The sequence below is a fragment of the Pristiophorus japonicus genome, chromosome 15 (assembly GCF_044704955.1).
Source record: "Pristiophorus japonicus isolate sPriJap1 chromosome 15, sPriJap1.hap1, whole genome shotgun sequence".
Classification (NCBI taxonomy): Eukaryota; Metazoa; Chordata; class Chondrichthyes; family Pristiophoridae; genus Pristiophorus; species Pristiophorus japonicus.
Genome location: NC_091991.1, coordinates 321,221 through 336,246, shown reverse-complemented (window position 1 = coordinate 336,246; position 15,026 = coordinate 321,221). Strand labels below are relative to the sequence as shown.

Here is a 15,026-nt window from a genome sequence, read left to right as displayed (position 1 = left end):
GCCATTTCTTTGTTCCCCGTTATGACTTCCCCTGGTTCTGACTGCAGGGGACCTACATTTGTCTTTACTAACCTTTTTCTCTTTACATATCTATAGAAGCTTTTGCAGTCCATTTTAATGTTCCCTGCAAGCTTCCTCTCGTACTCTATTTTCCCTGCCCTAATCAAACCCTTTGTCCTCCTCTGCTGAGTTCTAAATTTCTCCCAGTCCTCGCGTTCGCTGCTATTTCTGGCCAATTTGTATGCCACTTCCTTGGCTTTAATACTATCCTTGATTTTCCTTGATAGCCACGGTTGAGCCACCTTCCCTTTTTTATTTTTACGCCAGACTGTCTCCCTGCCTGTAGTGGCTGGTTAGCTGCTGTTCAAATGTATATTGCCTCCTTAATGAGGCAGCGCACAGCAAAGCAGCTGTCTCCTGCGATGTTCCCTGTGGCACGAAGGCTGAGAGCTGTGGTCAGCTTCGTGGGATGCACAGTAGACCATCCCTCCAGGTTTTCCTGCACCAGATGACACATCTCAGTCAAAACATGCCTACTCCTGAACTGGTGTCTTGTCACACTCAGGTAACGGACTGTCTGCTTCATGCTCTCTGTGCTCTCAGGCCACCTTCTCCCCCTGCTATGCTCAACATATGCATCAATGGTGGTTATACGCATGCAACATAGAAAGTAGGTTCAGGAGTCGGCCATTCAGCCCTTCGAGCCTGCACCACCATTCAATATGATCATGGCTGATCATTCACCTCAGTACCACTTTCCTGCTTTCTCTCCTACCCCTTGATCCCTTGAGGCGTAAAGGCCACATCTAACTCCCATTTTGAATATATCTAACGAACTTGCCTCAACAACTTTCTGTGGTAGAGAATTCCACAGGTTCACAATTCTCTGAGTGAAGAAGTTTCTCCTCATCTCCGTCCTAAATGGCTTACCCCTTATCCTTAGACTGTGACCCCTGGTTCTGGACTTCCCCAACATTGGGAACATTCTTCCTGCATTTAACCTGTCCAATCCCGTCAGAATTTTATATGTTTCTATGAGATCCCCTGTCATTCTTCTAGTCGATCCAGTCTCTCCTCATATGTCAGTCCTGCCATCCTGGGAATCAGTCTGGTGAACCTTCACTGCACTCCCTCAATAGCAAGAATGTCCTTCCTCAGATTAGGAGGCCAAAACTGTACACAATACTCCACGTGTGGCCTCACCAAGGCCCTGTACAACTGCAGTAAGACCTCCCTGCTCCTATACTCAAATCCACTCACTATGAAGGCCAACATGCCATTTGATTTCTTTATTGCCTGCTGTACCTGCATGTCTACCTTCAATGACTGATGTACCATGACACCCAGGTCTCGTTGCACCTCCCCTTTTACTAATCTGTCACCATTCAGATAATAATCTGTCTTCCTGTTTTTGCCACCAAAGTGGATAACCTCACACTTAGCCACATTATACTGCATCTGCCATGCATTTGCCCATCCACCTAACCTGTCCAAGTCACCCTGCAGCCTCCTAGCATCCTCCTCGCAGCTTCGTGTCATCTGCAAACTTGGAGATATTACACTCAATTCCTTCATCTAAATCATTGATGTATAGTGTAAATAGCTGGGGTCCCAGCACTGAGCCCTGCGGCACCCCACTAGTCACTGCCTGCCATTCTGAAAAGGACCCGTATATCCCGACTCGCTGCTTCCTGTCTGCCAACCAGTTCGCTATCCACGTCAGTACATTACCCCAATACCATGTGCTTTAATTTTGCCTAGAAATTGGCCACCTTGGTGCCGATTGGCGTGGCGAGATAAACGACTCCTGCTAACTTGGCCGGGAGGTTTGCGGCGGAGGTAACACTTTGCGCTACAAACTCCTGCGTCCGGAGATCGTGACGTCTTTGCCGTGAGCACCCTGGACCTGAACTTGGGTTCTGCCCCACTGCGGCATCGCCGGGCGACACCAGCAGCTGCAGGAGGCATTGATCAGGAGGCCGGGAGGTCCAGGGGCAGAAGTTAAATGGGAAGTGGCTGCACTAAGTGCAAAAATTGCTGAAATGATTATTTTCCATTTTTTTCACTTCCTCTTCGGCTGCAATCGATCAGCCGGCACTCTGCTGGTATGCGCGGGACTGACTAGGCCGGATCACGGGAGTGTGTGGAGCCGGATCACGGGAGTGTGTGGGGCCGAATCACGGGAGTGTGTGGGGCCGGATCACGGGAGTGTGTGGTGCCGGATCACGGGAGTACGTGGTGCCGGATCACGGGAGTGCGTGGGGTTGATGGGGCCGGATCGCGGTTGTGTCGGGGACCAGCTGACGGGTCCAATGCAGAGCTGGCAGCGATGACCTGTCCCTATAATGGAGGGGAGGGACCTCGGATGGAGGCAATGCTGCACCACTCCGGCCCCGCCTGCGTCCTGGAGCGCTCCCAGGAGCAAGTGGAACGCCTGATTTCGCACTTCCTTCCTGGAGCATAAACACCGAGCTTCGAGAAAGCTGGGAATTATTAGCGTTTGCCGCTCATGTTAGCAGCTTTCAAAAGTTAGAACCCCAAACGGGACGAAACTGAACTTCTCCCCCAGAATCTCCGCTGTATTATTCAGCTCTGTCCTTGGTGCGATGCTACTTTGAAATCTTATCTTTATTTAAATCTCAATCTGGTCTGCCCCAGTGTAGAGTATTCTATTATGCTCCATAGTGAATGTAATTCTACCTTGGCTGTCTTTAATTATGCATTAACGAGTTAAAATGGCCTTTTGTCTCACTAATGTCCATGACGCCAATTTGTAGAATTGGGAATCCTCAAAGAAGACGTAAATATCGATAAATCGTTCATTAGTACTTTCCCTACATAGTGTGCCATTCTTTACTCAAATCTGTATTTTTTGCTACACTTAAAAGGCTGAGGGGTGACCTAATAGAGGTCTTTAAAATTATGAAAGGTTTGAATAGAGTGGATACAGAGAGAAACATGGAAAATTGGAGCAGGAGTCGGCCATTCGGCCCCTCTAGCCTGCTCCGCCATTCAATATGATCATGGCTGATCCTCTATTTAAAAAAGGGGGCAGACAAAAGGCAGGTAACTATAGGCCGGTTCGTTTAACATCTGTAGTGGGGAAAATGCTTGAAGCTATCATTAAGGAACAAATAGCGGGACATCTAGATAGGAATAGTGCAATCAAGCAGGCGCAACATGGATTCATGAAGGGGAAATCATGTTTAACTAATTTACTGGAATTCTTTGAGGATATAACGTGCATGGTGGATCGAGATGTACCGATGGATGTGGTGTATTTAGATTTCCAAAAGACATTCGATAAGGTGCCACACAAAAGGTTACTGCAGAAGTTAAAAGTATGCAGAGTCAGAGGAAATGTATTAGCATGGATCGAGAATTGGCTGGCTAACAGAAAGCAGAGAGTCGGGATAAATGGGTCCTTTTCGGGTTGGAAATCGGTGGTTAGTGGTGTGCTACAGGGATTGGTGCTGGGACCACAACTGTTTACAATATACATAGATGACCTGGAAGAGGGGACAGAGTGTAGTGTAACAAAATTTGCAGATGACACAAAGATTAGTGGGAAAGCGGGTTGTGTAGAGATCACAGAGAGGCTGCAAAGAGATTTAGATAGGTTAAGCGAATGGGCTAAGGTTTGGCAGATGGAATACAATGTCGGAAAATGTGAGGTCATCCACCTTGGGGAAAAAAATCAGTAAAAGGGAATATTATTTGAATGGGGAGAAATTACAACATGCTGCGGTGCAGAGGGACTTGGGGGTTCTTGAGCATGAATCCCAAAAAGTTAGTTTGCAGGTGCAGCAGGTAATCAGGAAGGCGAATGGAAGTTGGCCTTCATTGCGAGAGGGATGGAGTACAAAAGCAGGGAGGTCCTGCTGCAACTGTATTGGGTATTGGTGAGGCCGCACCTGGAGTACTGCGTGCAGTTTTGGTCACCTTACTTAAGGAAGGATATACTAGCTTTGGAGGGAGTACAGAGACGATTCACTAGGCTGATTCCAGAGATGAGGGGGTTACCTTATGATGATATGATGATAGATTGAGTAGACTGGGTCTTTACTCGTTGGAGTTCAGAAGGATGAGGGGTTATCTTATGGAAATATTTAAAATAATGAAAGGGAGAGACAAGATAGAGGCAGAGAGGTTGTTTCCACTGGTCGGGGAGACTAGAACTAGGGGGCACAGCCTTAAAATACGGGGGAGCCAATTTAAAACTTGAGTTGAGAAGGAATTTCTTCTCCCAGAGGGTTGTGAATCTGTGGAATTCTCTGCCTAAGGAAGCAGTTGAGGCTAGCTCATTGAATGTATTCAAATCACAGATAGATAGATTTTTAACCAATAAGGGAATTAAGGGTTACGGGGAGCGGGCGGGTAAGTGGAGCTGATTCCACGGCCAGATCAGCCATGACCTTGTTGAATGGCGGAGCAGGCTCGAGGGGCTAGATAGCCTACTCCTGTTCCTAATTCTTATGTTCTTATGTTCTATCTCATCATCATATTTCTGCTTTCTCCCCATACCCCTTGATGCCTTTTGTGTCTAGAAATTTATCTATCTCCCTCTTAAATATATTCAGTGACTTGGTCTCCACAGCCTTCTGTGGTAGAGAATTCCACAGGTTCAACACCCTCTGAGTGAAAACATTTCTCCTCATATCAGTCCTAAATTTCCTACCCCGTATCCTGAGACTGTGATCCCTTGTTCTAGACTTCCCAGCCCGGGGAAACATCCTCCCCGCATCCAGTCTGTCCAACCCAGTCAGAATTGTATATGTTTCAATGAGATTCCCTCTCATTCTTCTCAACTCTAGTGAATACAGGCCCACTCGACCCAATCTCTCCTCATAGGACAATCCTGTCATCCCAGGAATCAGTCTGGTGAACCTTCGCTGCACTCCCTCTATGGCAAGTATATCCTTTCTTCGGTAAGGAGACCAAAACTGCACACAATACTCCAGGTGTAGTCTCACCAAGGCCCTGTATAACTATAGTGAGACATCCTTGCTCCTGTACTCAAATCCTCTTGCAATGAAGGCCAACATACCATTTGCCTCCCTAACTGCTTCCTGCACCTGCATGTTTGCTTTCAATGACTGGTGTACAAGGACACCCAGGTCCCTTTGTACATTGACACTTCCCAAGCCATCACCATTTAAATAATACTTTGTCTTTTATGTTTTTCCTACCAAAGTGGATAACTTCACATTTATTCACGTTATACTGCATCTGCCCACTCACTCAACCTATCTAAATCGCCTTGCAGCATCTTTGCAAACTCCTCACTACTCACAATCACACCTAGTTTTGTGTCGTCATCAAACTTGGAAATATTACATTTGGTTCCCTCATCCAAATCATTTATATATATTGTGAATAGCTGGGGCCCCAGTACTGATCCCTGTGGTACCCCACTAGTCACTGCCCGCCACCCCGAGAAAAACCCGTTTATTCCTACTCTCTGTTTCCTGTCAGTTAACTAATTTTCAATCCATGCCAATACATTACTCCCAATCCCATGTGCTTTAATTTTTCACACTAACCTCTTCTCAAAGGCCTTCTGAAAATCCAAATACACTACATCCACTGGTTCTCCCTTATCTATTCTATCAGTTACATCCTCAAAAAACTCCAGTAGGTTTGTCAAAAGCGATTTTCCTTTCATAAATCCATGCTGACTTTGTCTAATTCCGTTGATATTATCCAAGTGTCCCATTATCACATCCTTTATAATAGACTCAAGCACTTTCTGTACTACTGATGTAAGGCTAACCGGTCTGTAGTTCCGTTTTCTCTCTCCCTCCTTTTTTAAATAGTGGGGTTACATTTGCCATCCTCCAATCTGCAGGAACTGTTCTATTTTCTATGTTTCTATGGGTGCAGGAGTATGCCATTCGGCCCTTCAAACCTGCACCACTGTTCAATAAGATCATGGCTGATCATCACCTCAGTACCCCTTTCATGCTTTCTCTCCATACCCCTTGATCCCTTTAGCCGCAAAGGCCATATCTAACTCCCTCTTGAATATATCTAACGAACTGGCCTCAACAACTCTCTGTGGTAGAGAATTCCACAGGTTAACAACTCTCTGAGTGAAGAAGTTTCTCCTCATCTCGGTCCTAAATGGCTTACCCCTTATCGTTAGACTGTGTCCCCTGGTTCTGGACTTCCCCAACATCGGGAACATTCTTCCTGCATCTAACCTGCCCAGTCCCGTCAGTATTTTATATGTTTCTATGAGATCCCCTCTCATTCTTCTAAACTCCAGTGAATACAGGCCCAGTCGATCCAGTCTCTCCTCATATGTCAGTCGTGCCATCCCGGGAATCAGTCTAGTGAACCTTCGCTGCATTCCCTCAATAGCAAGAATGTCCTAGGAGACCATAACTGAACACAATATTCCAGGTGAGGCCTCACCAAGGCCCTGTGCAACTGCAGTAACACCTCCCTGTTCCAATACTCAAATCCCCTAGCTATGAAGGCCAACATGCCATTTGCCTTCTTCACTGCCTGCTGTACCTGCATGCCAACTTTCAATGATTGATGTACCATGTCAACCAGGTCTCGTTGCACCTCCGCTTTTCCTAATCTGCCGCCATTCAGATAATATTCTGCCTTCGTGTTTTTGCCATCAAAGTGAATAACCTCACATTTATCCACATTATACTGCATCTGCCATGCATTTGCCCACTCACCTAACCTGTCCAAGTCACCCTGCAGCCTCTTAGCGTCCTCCTCACAGCTCACACCGCCACCCAGCTTAGTGTCATCTGCAAACTTGGAGATATTACACTCAATTCCTCCATCTAAATCATTGATGTATATTGTAAATAGCTGTGGTCCCAGCACTGAGCCCTGTGGCACTCCACTAATCACTGCCCGCCATTCTGAAAAGGACCTGTTTATCCCGACTCTCTGCTTCCTGTCTGCCAACCAGTTCTCTATCCAGGTCAATACATTACCCCCAATACCTTTTAATTTTGCACACCGATCTCTTGTGTGGAACCTTGTCAAAAGCCTTTTGAAAGTTCAAATACATCACACCCACTGGTTCACCCTTGTCCACTCAATTATAGAAGATTTGTCAAGCATGATTTCCCTTTCATAAATCCATGACTTGGACCGATCCTGTCACTGCTTTCCAAATGCGCTGCTATTTCATCTTTAATAATTGATTCCAACATTGTCCACACCACTGATGTCAGGCTAACCAGTCTATGGTTCCCCGTTTTCTCTCTCCCTCCTTTCTTAAAAAGTGGTGTTACATTAACTACCCTCCAGTCCATAGGAACTGATCCAGGGTCGATAGACTGCTGGAAAATGATCACCAATGCATCCACTATTTCTAACACTTCCTTAAGTACTCTGGAATGCAGACTATCAGGCCCCGGGGATTTATCGGCTTTCAATCCCATCAATTTCCCCAACACAATTTGCTGACTAATAAGGATTTCCTTCAGTTCCTCCTTCTTACAAGACCCTCTATCCCCTAGTATTTCCGGAAAGTTATTTGTGACTTCCTTCGTGAAGACAGAACCAAAGTATTTGTTCGATTGGTCTACCATTTCTTTGTTCCCCATTATAAATTCACCTTATTCTGACTGCAAGGGACCTACGTTTGTCTTCACTAATCTTTTTCTCTTCACATATCTATAGAAGCTTTTGCAGTCAGTTTTTATGTTCCCATCAAGCTTCCTCTCATACTCTATTTTCCCCCTCCTAATTAAACCCTTTGTCCTCCTCTGCTGAATTCTAAATTTCTCCCATTCCTCAGGTTTGCAGCTTTTTCTAGCCAATTTATATGCCTCTTCCTTGGATTTAACACTATCCCTAATTTCCCTTGTTAGCCACGGTTGAGCCACCTTCCCCATTTTATTTTTACTCCAGACAGGGATGTACAATTGTTGAAGTTCATCCATGTGATCTTTAAATGTCTGCCATTGCCTATCCACTGTCAACCCTTTAAGTATCATTCGCCAGTCTATTCTAGCCAATTCACGTCTCATACAATCGAAGTTACCTTTCCCTAAGTTCAGGACCCTAGTCACTGAATTAACTATGTCACTCTCCATCTTAATAAAGAATTCTACCATATTATGGTCATTCTTTCCCAAGGGGCCTCGTACAACAAGGTTGCTTATTAGTCCTTTCTCATTTCACATCACCCAGTCTTGGATGGCCAGCCCTCTAGTTGGTTCCTCAACATATTGGTCTGGAAAACCATCCCCAATACACTCCAGGAAATCCTCCTCCACCACATTGCTACCAGTTTGGTTAGCCCAATTTATATGTAGATTAAAGTCACCCATGATAACTGCATCCCTAATTTCTTGTTTGATGCTGTTCCCAACCTCACGACTACTGTTTGGTGGTCTGTACACAACTCCCACTAGCATTTTCTGCCCTTTGGTATTCCGCAGCTCTACCCATACAGATTCCACATCATCCAAGCCAATGTCCTTCCTTACTATTGCATTAATTTCCTCTTTAACCAGCAACGCTACCACACCTCCTTTTCCTTTCTCTCTATCTTCCTGAATGTTGAATACCCCTGGATGTTGAGTTCCCAGCCTTGGTCACCCTGGAGCCATGTCTCCATAATACCAATTATATCATATTGGTTAACAGCTGCCTGCACAGTTAATTCGTCCACCTTATTATGAATACTCCTCGCATTGAGGCACAGAGCCTTCAGGCTTGTCTTTTTAACACACTTTGCCCCTTTAGAATTTTGCTGTGATGTGGCCCTTTTTGATTTTTGCCATAATCTATAGAATTTTGGAAGATGACAACCAATGCATCTACTATTTCCATGGCTACCTCTTTTAGTACTCTGGGATGCAGATCATCAGGCCCTGGGGATTTATCGTCCTTCAGCCCCATTAGTTTCTCCAGCACTATTTTATTACTAATTAGCATTTCCTTTAATTCCTCTTGCTCACTAGACCCTTGGTTCCCGAGCATTTCTGGGGCGTTATTTATGTCCTCTTCCATGAAGACAGAACCAAAGTATTTATTTAATTGTTCTGCCATTTCCTTGTTCCCCATTATAAATTCTCCTGTTTCTGACTGTAAAGGACCTACACTTGTCTTCTCTAATCTTTTTATTTTTATGTATTTGTAGAAACTTTTGCAGTCGTTTTTTATGTTCCTTGCAAGTTTACTCTCATACTCTATTTTTCCCCTCTTAATCAATCTCTTGGTCCTTTTTTGCTGAATTCTAAACTGCTCCCAATCCTCAGGCTTGCTACTTTTTCTGGCAACTTTGTATAACTCCTCTTTGGATCTAATACTATCCTTAATTTCTTTTGTTAGCCATGGTTGGGCCACTTTTCCTTTTGTGTTTTTACGCCAGAAAGGAATGTATAACTGTTGCAATTCATGCATTCGTTGCTTAAATATTAGCCATTGCCTATCCACCATCATGCTTTTTAATGAATCTTCCCAATCTAACATAGCCAATTCATTCCTTATACCTTCGTAGTTTCCTTTGTTTAGATTTAGGACCCTAGATTCGGATTGGACTACTTCACTTTCCATCTTAATAAAGAATTCAATCATATTATGGTCACTCTTCCCTAAAGGACCCCGCACAACAAGACTGTTAATTAACCCCTTCTCATTACACAATACCCAATCTAGGTTAGCCTGTTCCCTAGTAGGCTCCTCAACATACTGGTCTAAAAAAACCATCTCGTACACACTCCACGAATTCATCCTCCACAGTATTATTACTCATTTGGTTTGGCCAGTCTATATGTAGATTAAAGTCACCTACGATTATTGTAGTACCCTTGTTACATGCATCTCTAATTTCCTGTTTGATGCCGTCCCCTACATTACCACTACTGTTTGGAGGCCTATAGACAGCTCCCACCAATGTTTTCTGCCCCTTGGTGCTCCTTAGCTCCACCCAGACTGATTCTACATCTTGATTTTCTGAGCCAATATCCTTTTTCACTATTGCTCTGATTTCATCCTTTACTAACAACGCCATACCATCTCCTCTCCCTTTTTGCCTGTCCTTCCTAAATATCGAATATCCTTGGATATTCAGTTCCCAACCCTGGTCACCCTGCAACCATGTCTCCGTAATTACACCTATATTGTATCCGTTTACATCTATTTGCGCTGTTAATTTGTCTACCTTATTACAGATGCTTCGTGCATTCAGATCAGAATGTTTACACCTTGTGGGGAAAAGCATAACTAGAGGCCATCAATATAAGATAGTCACCAAGAAATCCAATGGGGAATTCAGGAGAAACTTCTTTACCCAGAGAGGGGTGAGAATGTGGAACTCGCTGCCACAGGGAGGGGTTGAGGCGAATAGTATCGATGTATTTAAGGGGAGGCTGGACAAGCGTATGGGGGCGAAGGGAATAGAGGGTTATGCTGATAGAGTTAGATGAGGAAAGACGGGAGGAGGCTCGAGTGGAGCATAAACGCCGGCATGGCCTGGTTGGGCCGAATGGCCGGTTTCTGTGCAATCCTATTCACACCAAATTGTTGACATCGAGCTGCTCCATCAATGGACACCACCTCAAAACAGGTGCCTGAATCGGGAAGCTGGGTCGCAAATCATAGAATCACAGAAATTTACAGCACGGAAGGAGGCCATTCGGCCCATCGTGTGCTCATCGGCCAACAAAGAGCTACCCAGCCTAATCCCACTTTCCAGCTCTTGGTCCGTAGCCTTGTAGGTTGCGGCACTTCAAGTGCACATCCAAGTACTTTTTAAATTGGTGAGGGGTTCTGCCTCTACCACCCTTTCAGTCAATGAGTTCCAGACCCCCATCACCCTCTGGATGGAAATATTTCCCCTCAAATCCCCTCTAAGCCTCCTACCAAATACCTTAAATCTATGTCCCATTGGTTGTTGACCCCTCTGCTCAGAGAAATAGGTCCTTCCTATCCACTCTATCTAGACCCCTCATAATTTTATACACCTCAATAAGGTCTCCTCTCAGCCTCCTCCGTTCTAAAGGAAACAACCCCAGCCTATCCAATCTTTCCTCATAGCTAAAATTCTCTAATCCAGGCAACATCCTCGTAATTCTCCTCGATACTCTCGCTAAAGCAATCACATCTTTCCTGTAATGTGGTGACCAGAACTGCACGCAGTACTCCAGCTGTGGTCCAACTAGTGTTTTTTACAGTTCAAGCATAATCCCCCGCTCTTATATTCAGGCAGCTGATGGAGGCACCAGGAACAGACGTGACTGTGGTCCTGATTATGATAACGAATTTGTGGTTCACATAGAAGCGAGCTAGAGCCATATCAGTCTGGTAAATGGACAGGAGGGAGGAGCACCTGGTTGTTAACCTGGGCCACAAACACTTGCCATTATGACATACTTAACAATGGAGGAGGAATGTTTCAGCAGCGTCGATATTCCAGAAATTCCAGCGTTATTTATATGGTACACATTCAGACCACAATCCTCAGGTATGGTTAAATTAAACTTGTAACAAAAATGCAAAGCCATTCAGATGGAGTGCTGCCTTCCATGTATATAAGCAAGCTACAATCTAGCAACAGAAGACAGTGCATGGTGCAGGTAGATATTTCTCAAGGAGAATAAAATGCCAAGTGAATTCACAAAGACGTATGCATTGATCGTTCCTCTAGATGATAGCATCAATGATTCAATTAGCAAAGACTCCCTGTGACGTAAAGAAATGTTTTTTTCCCAATGGTGAAGACATGGAATCAACAAGCACATTTGAATTGTAAATCTGTATTATTTTTAGTCCTTTACTAGACACTTACACATTGGAACAATCTACATACTGTCTTAATTGGATATATGCATGCAGTTTGTTCAATTTGCTCAGGGAAATATTTTTGCAATCACTTGATGCCAATCAGACATTGAGCATGAGCTATTGATCGATGTGTCCGAAAGCCCTTGGAGCAGAGAGGTACCAGAGGGATTGGTAATAAAAATACAGGCTAAAGGGCAGGAGGCAAGAGGGAGGGAGGGAGAGTTCCTTTGAAAGCTGTCTACCCAAATAAATGGACCCATTCTAATGGATGGAAAATTGTGGATTGGCACAAGTCAGGCATGGTTTCCTTGTGTTTATGATGCTAGACTAGCAACCCAAGGGGCCTGTTATCACATGGCTCCATGGCAAATCACAACATAGAATTCAGTAAAGATTGCAGCTGGCACTCAATAAAATAACCACAAAAGCTGCTGGATTATTGTAAAAATCCAACTTGTTGACTAATTTCCTTCATGGAAGGGAGACTGCCACCCGACTGCTCTGGCCTACACTTGCCTGCTCTGGCCTACACTGGCCTGCTCTGGCCTGCTCTGGCCTACACTTGCCTGCTCTGGCCTGCTCTGGCCTACACTTGCCTGCTCTGGCCTGCACTTGCCTCCTGAGCTGCTCGGAGGGCACATAGAGACAACCACATGGACATATTATGTGGTTGACTCAATGACCTTAAAGCAACTGGGGATTATCGTCTTGCCATATGTCACCCACGTTCCGAGAGCAAATATTTGATAGAGCAGATAGAGAAAAACAATGCCCTCTGGTGAGTGAGTCAATCACCAGAGGTCACAGATTGGCAAAAGATCTAGATGGAGAGGAGGAGGATTTTTTTCCACTCAGATAGTTTAGGGATGTGGAACGCTCGGCATGGAAAAGGTGGAAGGCAATTCCATAAATGATTTTAAAAGGGAGTTAGACAGGATCCTGAGGAAGAGGAACTCAGGGTTACGGACAGTAACTGGTGGGGGGGGGGGGGGGTTTGGGGGACTAAACATGACTGATCTTTCAAAGAGTGGCACAGGCAGACGGGCCGAGTGGCCTCCTTCTGTGCTGTAAGTTTCTATGATTCTATGATTTTTAAAAATTCCCAATGTGCTGCACCTCAAGAGAGCATTCATAAAACGTACCCTTAAACCATAGAATCAAAGAATCATAGAAATTGACGGCTCAGAAAGAGGCCATTCGGCCCATCGTGCCTATGCTGGTGGGAAAAGAGCTACCCAGCCTAATCCCACTTTCCAGCTCTCGGTCCGTAGCCCTGTAGGTTACGGCACTTCAGGTGCACATCCAAGTACTTTTTAAATGTGGTGAGGGTTTCTGCCTCTACCACCCTTTCAGGCAGTGAGTTCCAGACCCCCACCACCCTCTGGGTGAAGAAAGTTCTCCCCAAATCCCCTCTAAACCTCCACCCAATTACTTTGTGCCCCCTGGTTATTGACTTCTCTGCTAAGGGAAATAGGTCCTTCCTATCCACTCTGTCGAGGCCCGAGGCGGATTAACCACGGGGCGCATTAACCGCGGGACGATTGACCGTGGGGAGGATTGACGGAGGGGGATTGACCGCGGGGGGGGGGGGGGAAATTAACCATGGGGCGGATTAACCACGGGGGGGGGGGGTTGTGGTGCTGCAGCCCCAGGCCCACCAAATAAATGTGGGAAAAAAATATAAGGCTTCCCAAATAGGCCAAATAGAATTGACAATAAGAGGAAAAACAAGACCGAGGAAAATAGATTCACGTGTTTATACCTATATGCAGAATTACCTATATACACTAATGTACCGACATACAGAACAGAATATGTTCTAACCTGTTTTATTTCACATGTTGAGAGAAATTTGCATATATGTATAGGAATCTAGTATTGCAATGTTACAAAACCAGAATATATACCTACCTGATACAGAATATATGCTTTCATTGTTGAATATACCGGCCTATGTTTCCATACTCAGAATCAGAATCATACACGTGATGTAATGAACATGAACAAACATAACTATCGGCCCACTGGGATCAGTTTGCCCCCGGCCCCTCAGGCCCATCAGGCCTTGAATCCCACCATGTCAAGGCCCCTCATAATTTTGTACACCTCAATAAGGTCTCCCCTCAGCCTCCTCTGTTCCAAAGAAAACAACCCTAGCCTATCCAACCTGTCCCCGCAGCTAAAATTCTCCAGTCCTGGCAACATCGCAGTAATTACGCGACTGCAAAATGGGCAATTGATAGTTTGAGGGCAGAAAGTAAAAAAAGTTCAAAGGTGAACAAAGGTTCACTTACGGGAACACTGAGGGCAAAATCAATGCTAAGATCCCCAAAACTAACGGTACCCTAAGTTCCCCTCCGAGTCCCACACTATCCTGACTTGGAAATATATCGGCCGTTCCTTCATCGTCGCTGGGTCACAATCCTGGAACTCCCTCCCTAACAGCACTGTGTGAGCACCTTCACCACACGGACTGCAGTGGTTCAAGAAGGCGGTTCACACCACCTTCTCAAGGGACAATTAGGGACGGGCAATAAATGCCGGCCTTACCAGCGACCCCCACATCCCGAGAATTAAAAAAAACATTCTCCCATTTTTGCCTAAGAGCAATGCCATCTCTTTGAGAAAGGGAGCACAACATTGGTGGCCAGCTGCCACACAAGACTTCACTAAAGATGGAACATTGCCCAGTGACGGCTTGTTGTACAGACAAGCTTCAAACAGCATGGCAGACCCCCAGGGCACCCACCTGTGCATCGCAGGGACTGCCCGCAGACCAAGTGGCAGCACAGGTCACACCAGTCCTTCTCGGAGACCAAGTGGGCGAAGTGGTGACCTTCTCCCCTCTCCTCTTTGATCCGGGGGTCCCTGGCGGCGCTGAAGATGGTCCTGACGTCGGGGGGCCGGTACCTTCTGCGTTTCTTGGCCAACGGGCTGCGCTGCTCCCTAGCTTCCCAGCGAGACGCCCTGAGCCGCGGCTCCCTCGGGTCCTCTCCCTGGGCACAGAGACCCGCTGCACTCCTCGGCACTTTCAAACCTTGCATTCCTCTCTTCCTCTTGCTCCTCTCTCCTTTGCTGGTTTTCTTTTGCTAACTCCCGCTTTTCTGTCCTGGTGCAACCTCCTGCTCCCCAAATACAGAGAGAGAGAGAGAGAACCCTGTGTGCTGCAGCAGGCGAGACTTGACTTGTGTGACAGATGAGATCAGATTTCACTGCAGGTGGAATGCGAAACTGCACAGAGCAAACCCCAGGGCCAA

The 15,026-nt window shown here is 45.7% G+C and overlaps 1 protein-coding gene across 1 annotated transcript in view; it reads right to left on the bottom strand.

Annotated features, from left to right (window-relative positions):
• rassf3 (Ras association domain family member 3) overlaps window positions 1-14,813 on the bottom strand; it is a 256,502-nt gene extending 241,689 nt beyond the window's left edge. Inside the window, exon 1 of the mRNA XM_070900034.1 lies at window positions 14,519-14,813. Within this exon, the coding sequence (XP_070756135.1) occupies window positions 14,519-14,813 (295 nt within the window). The remainder of the gene's footprint in view (window positions 1-14,518) is intronic.
• Window positions 14,814-15,026: the final 213 nt, after the last annotated feature.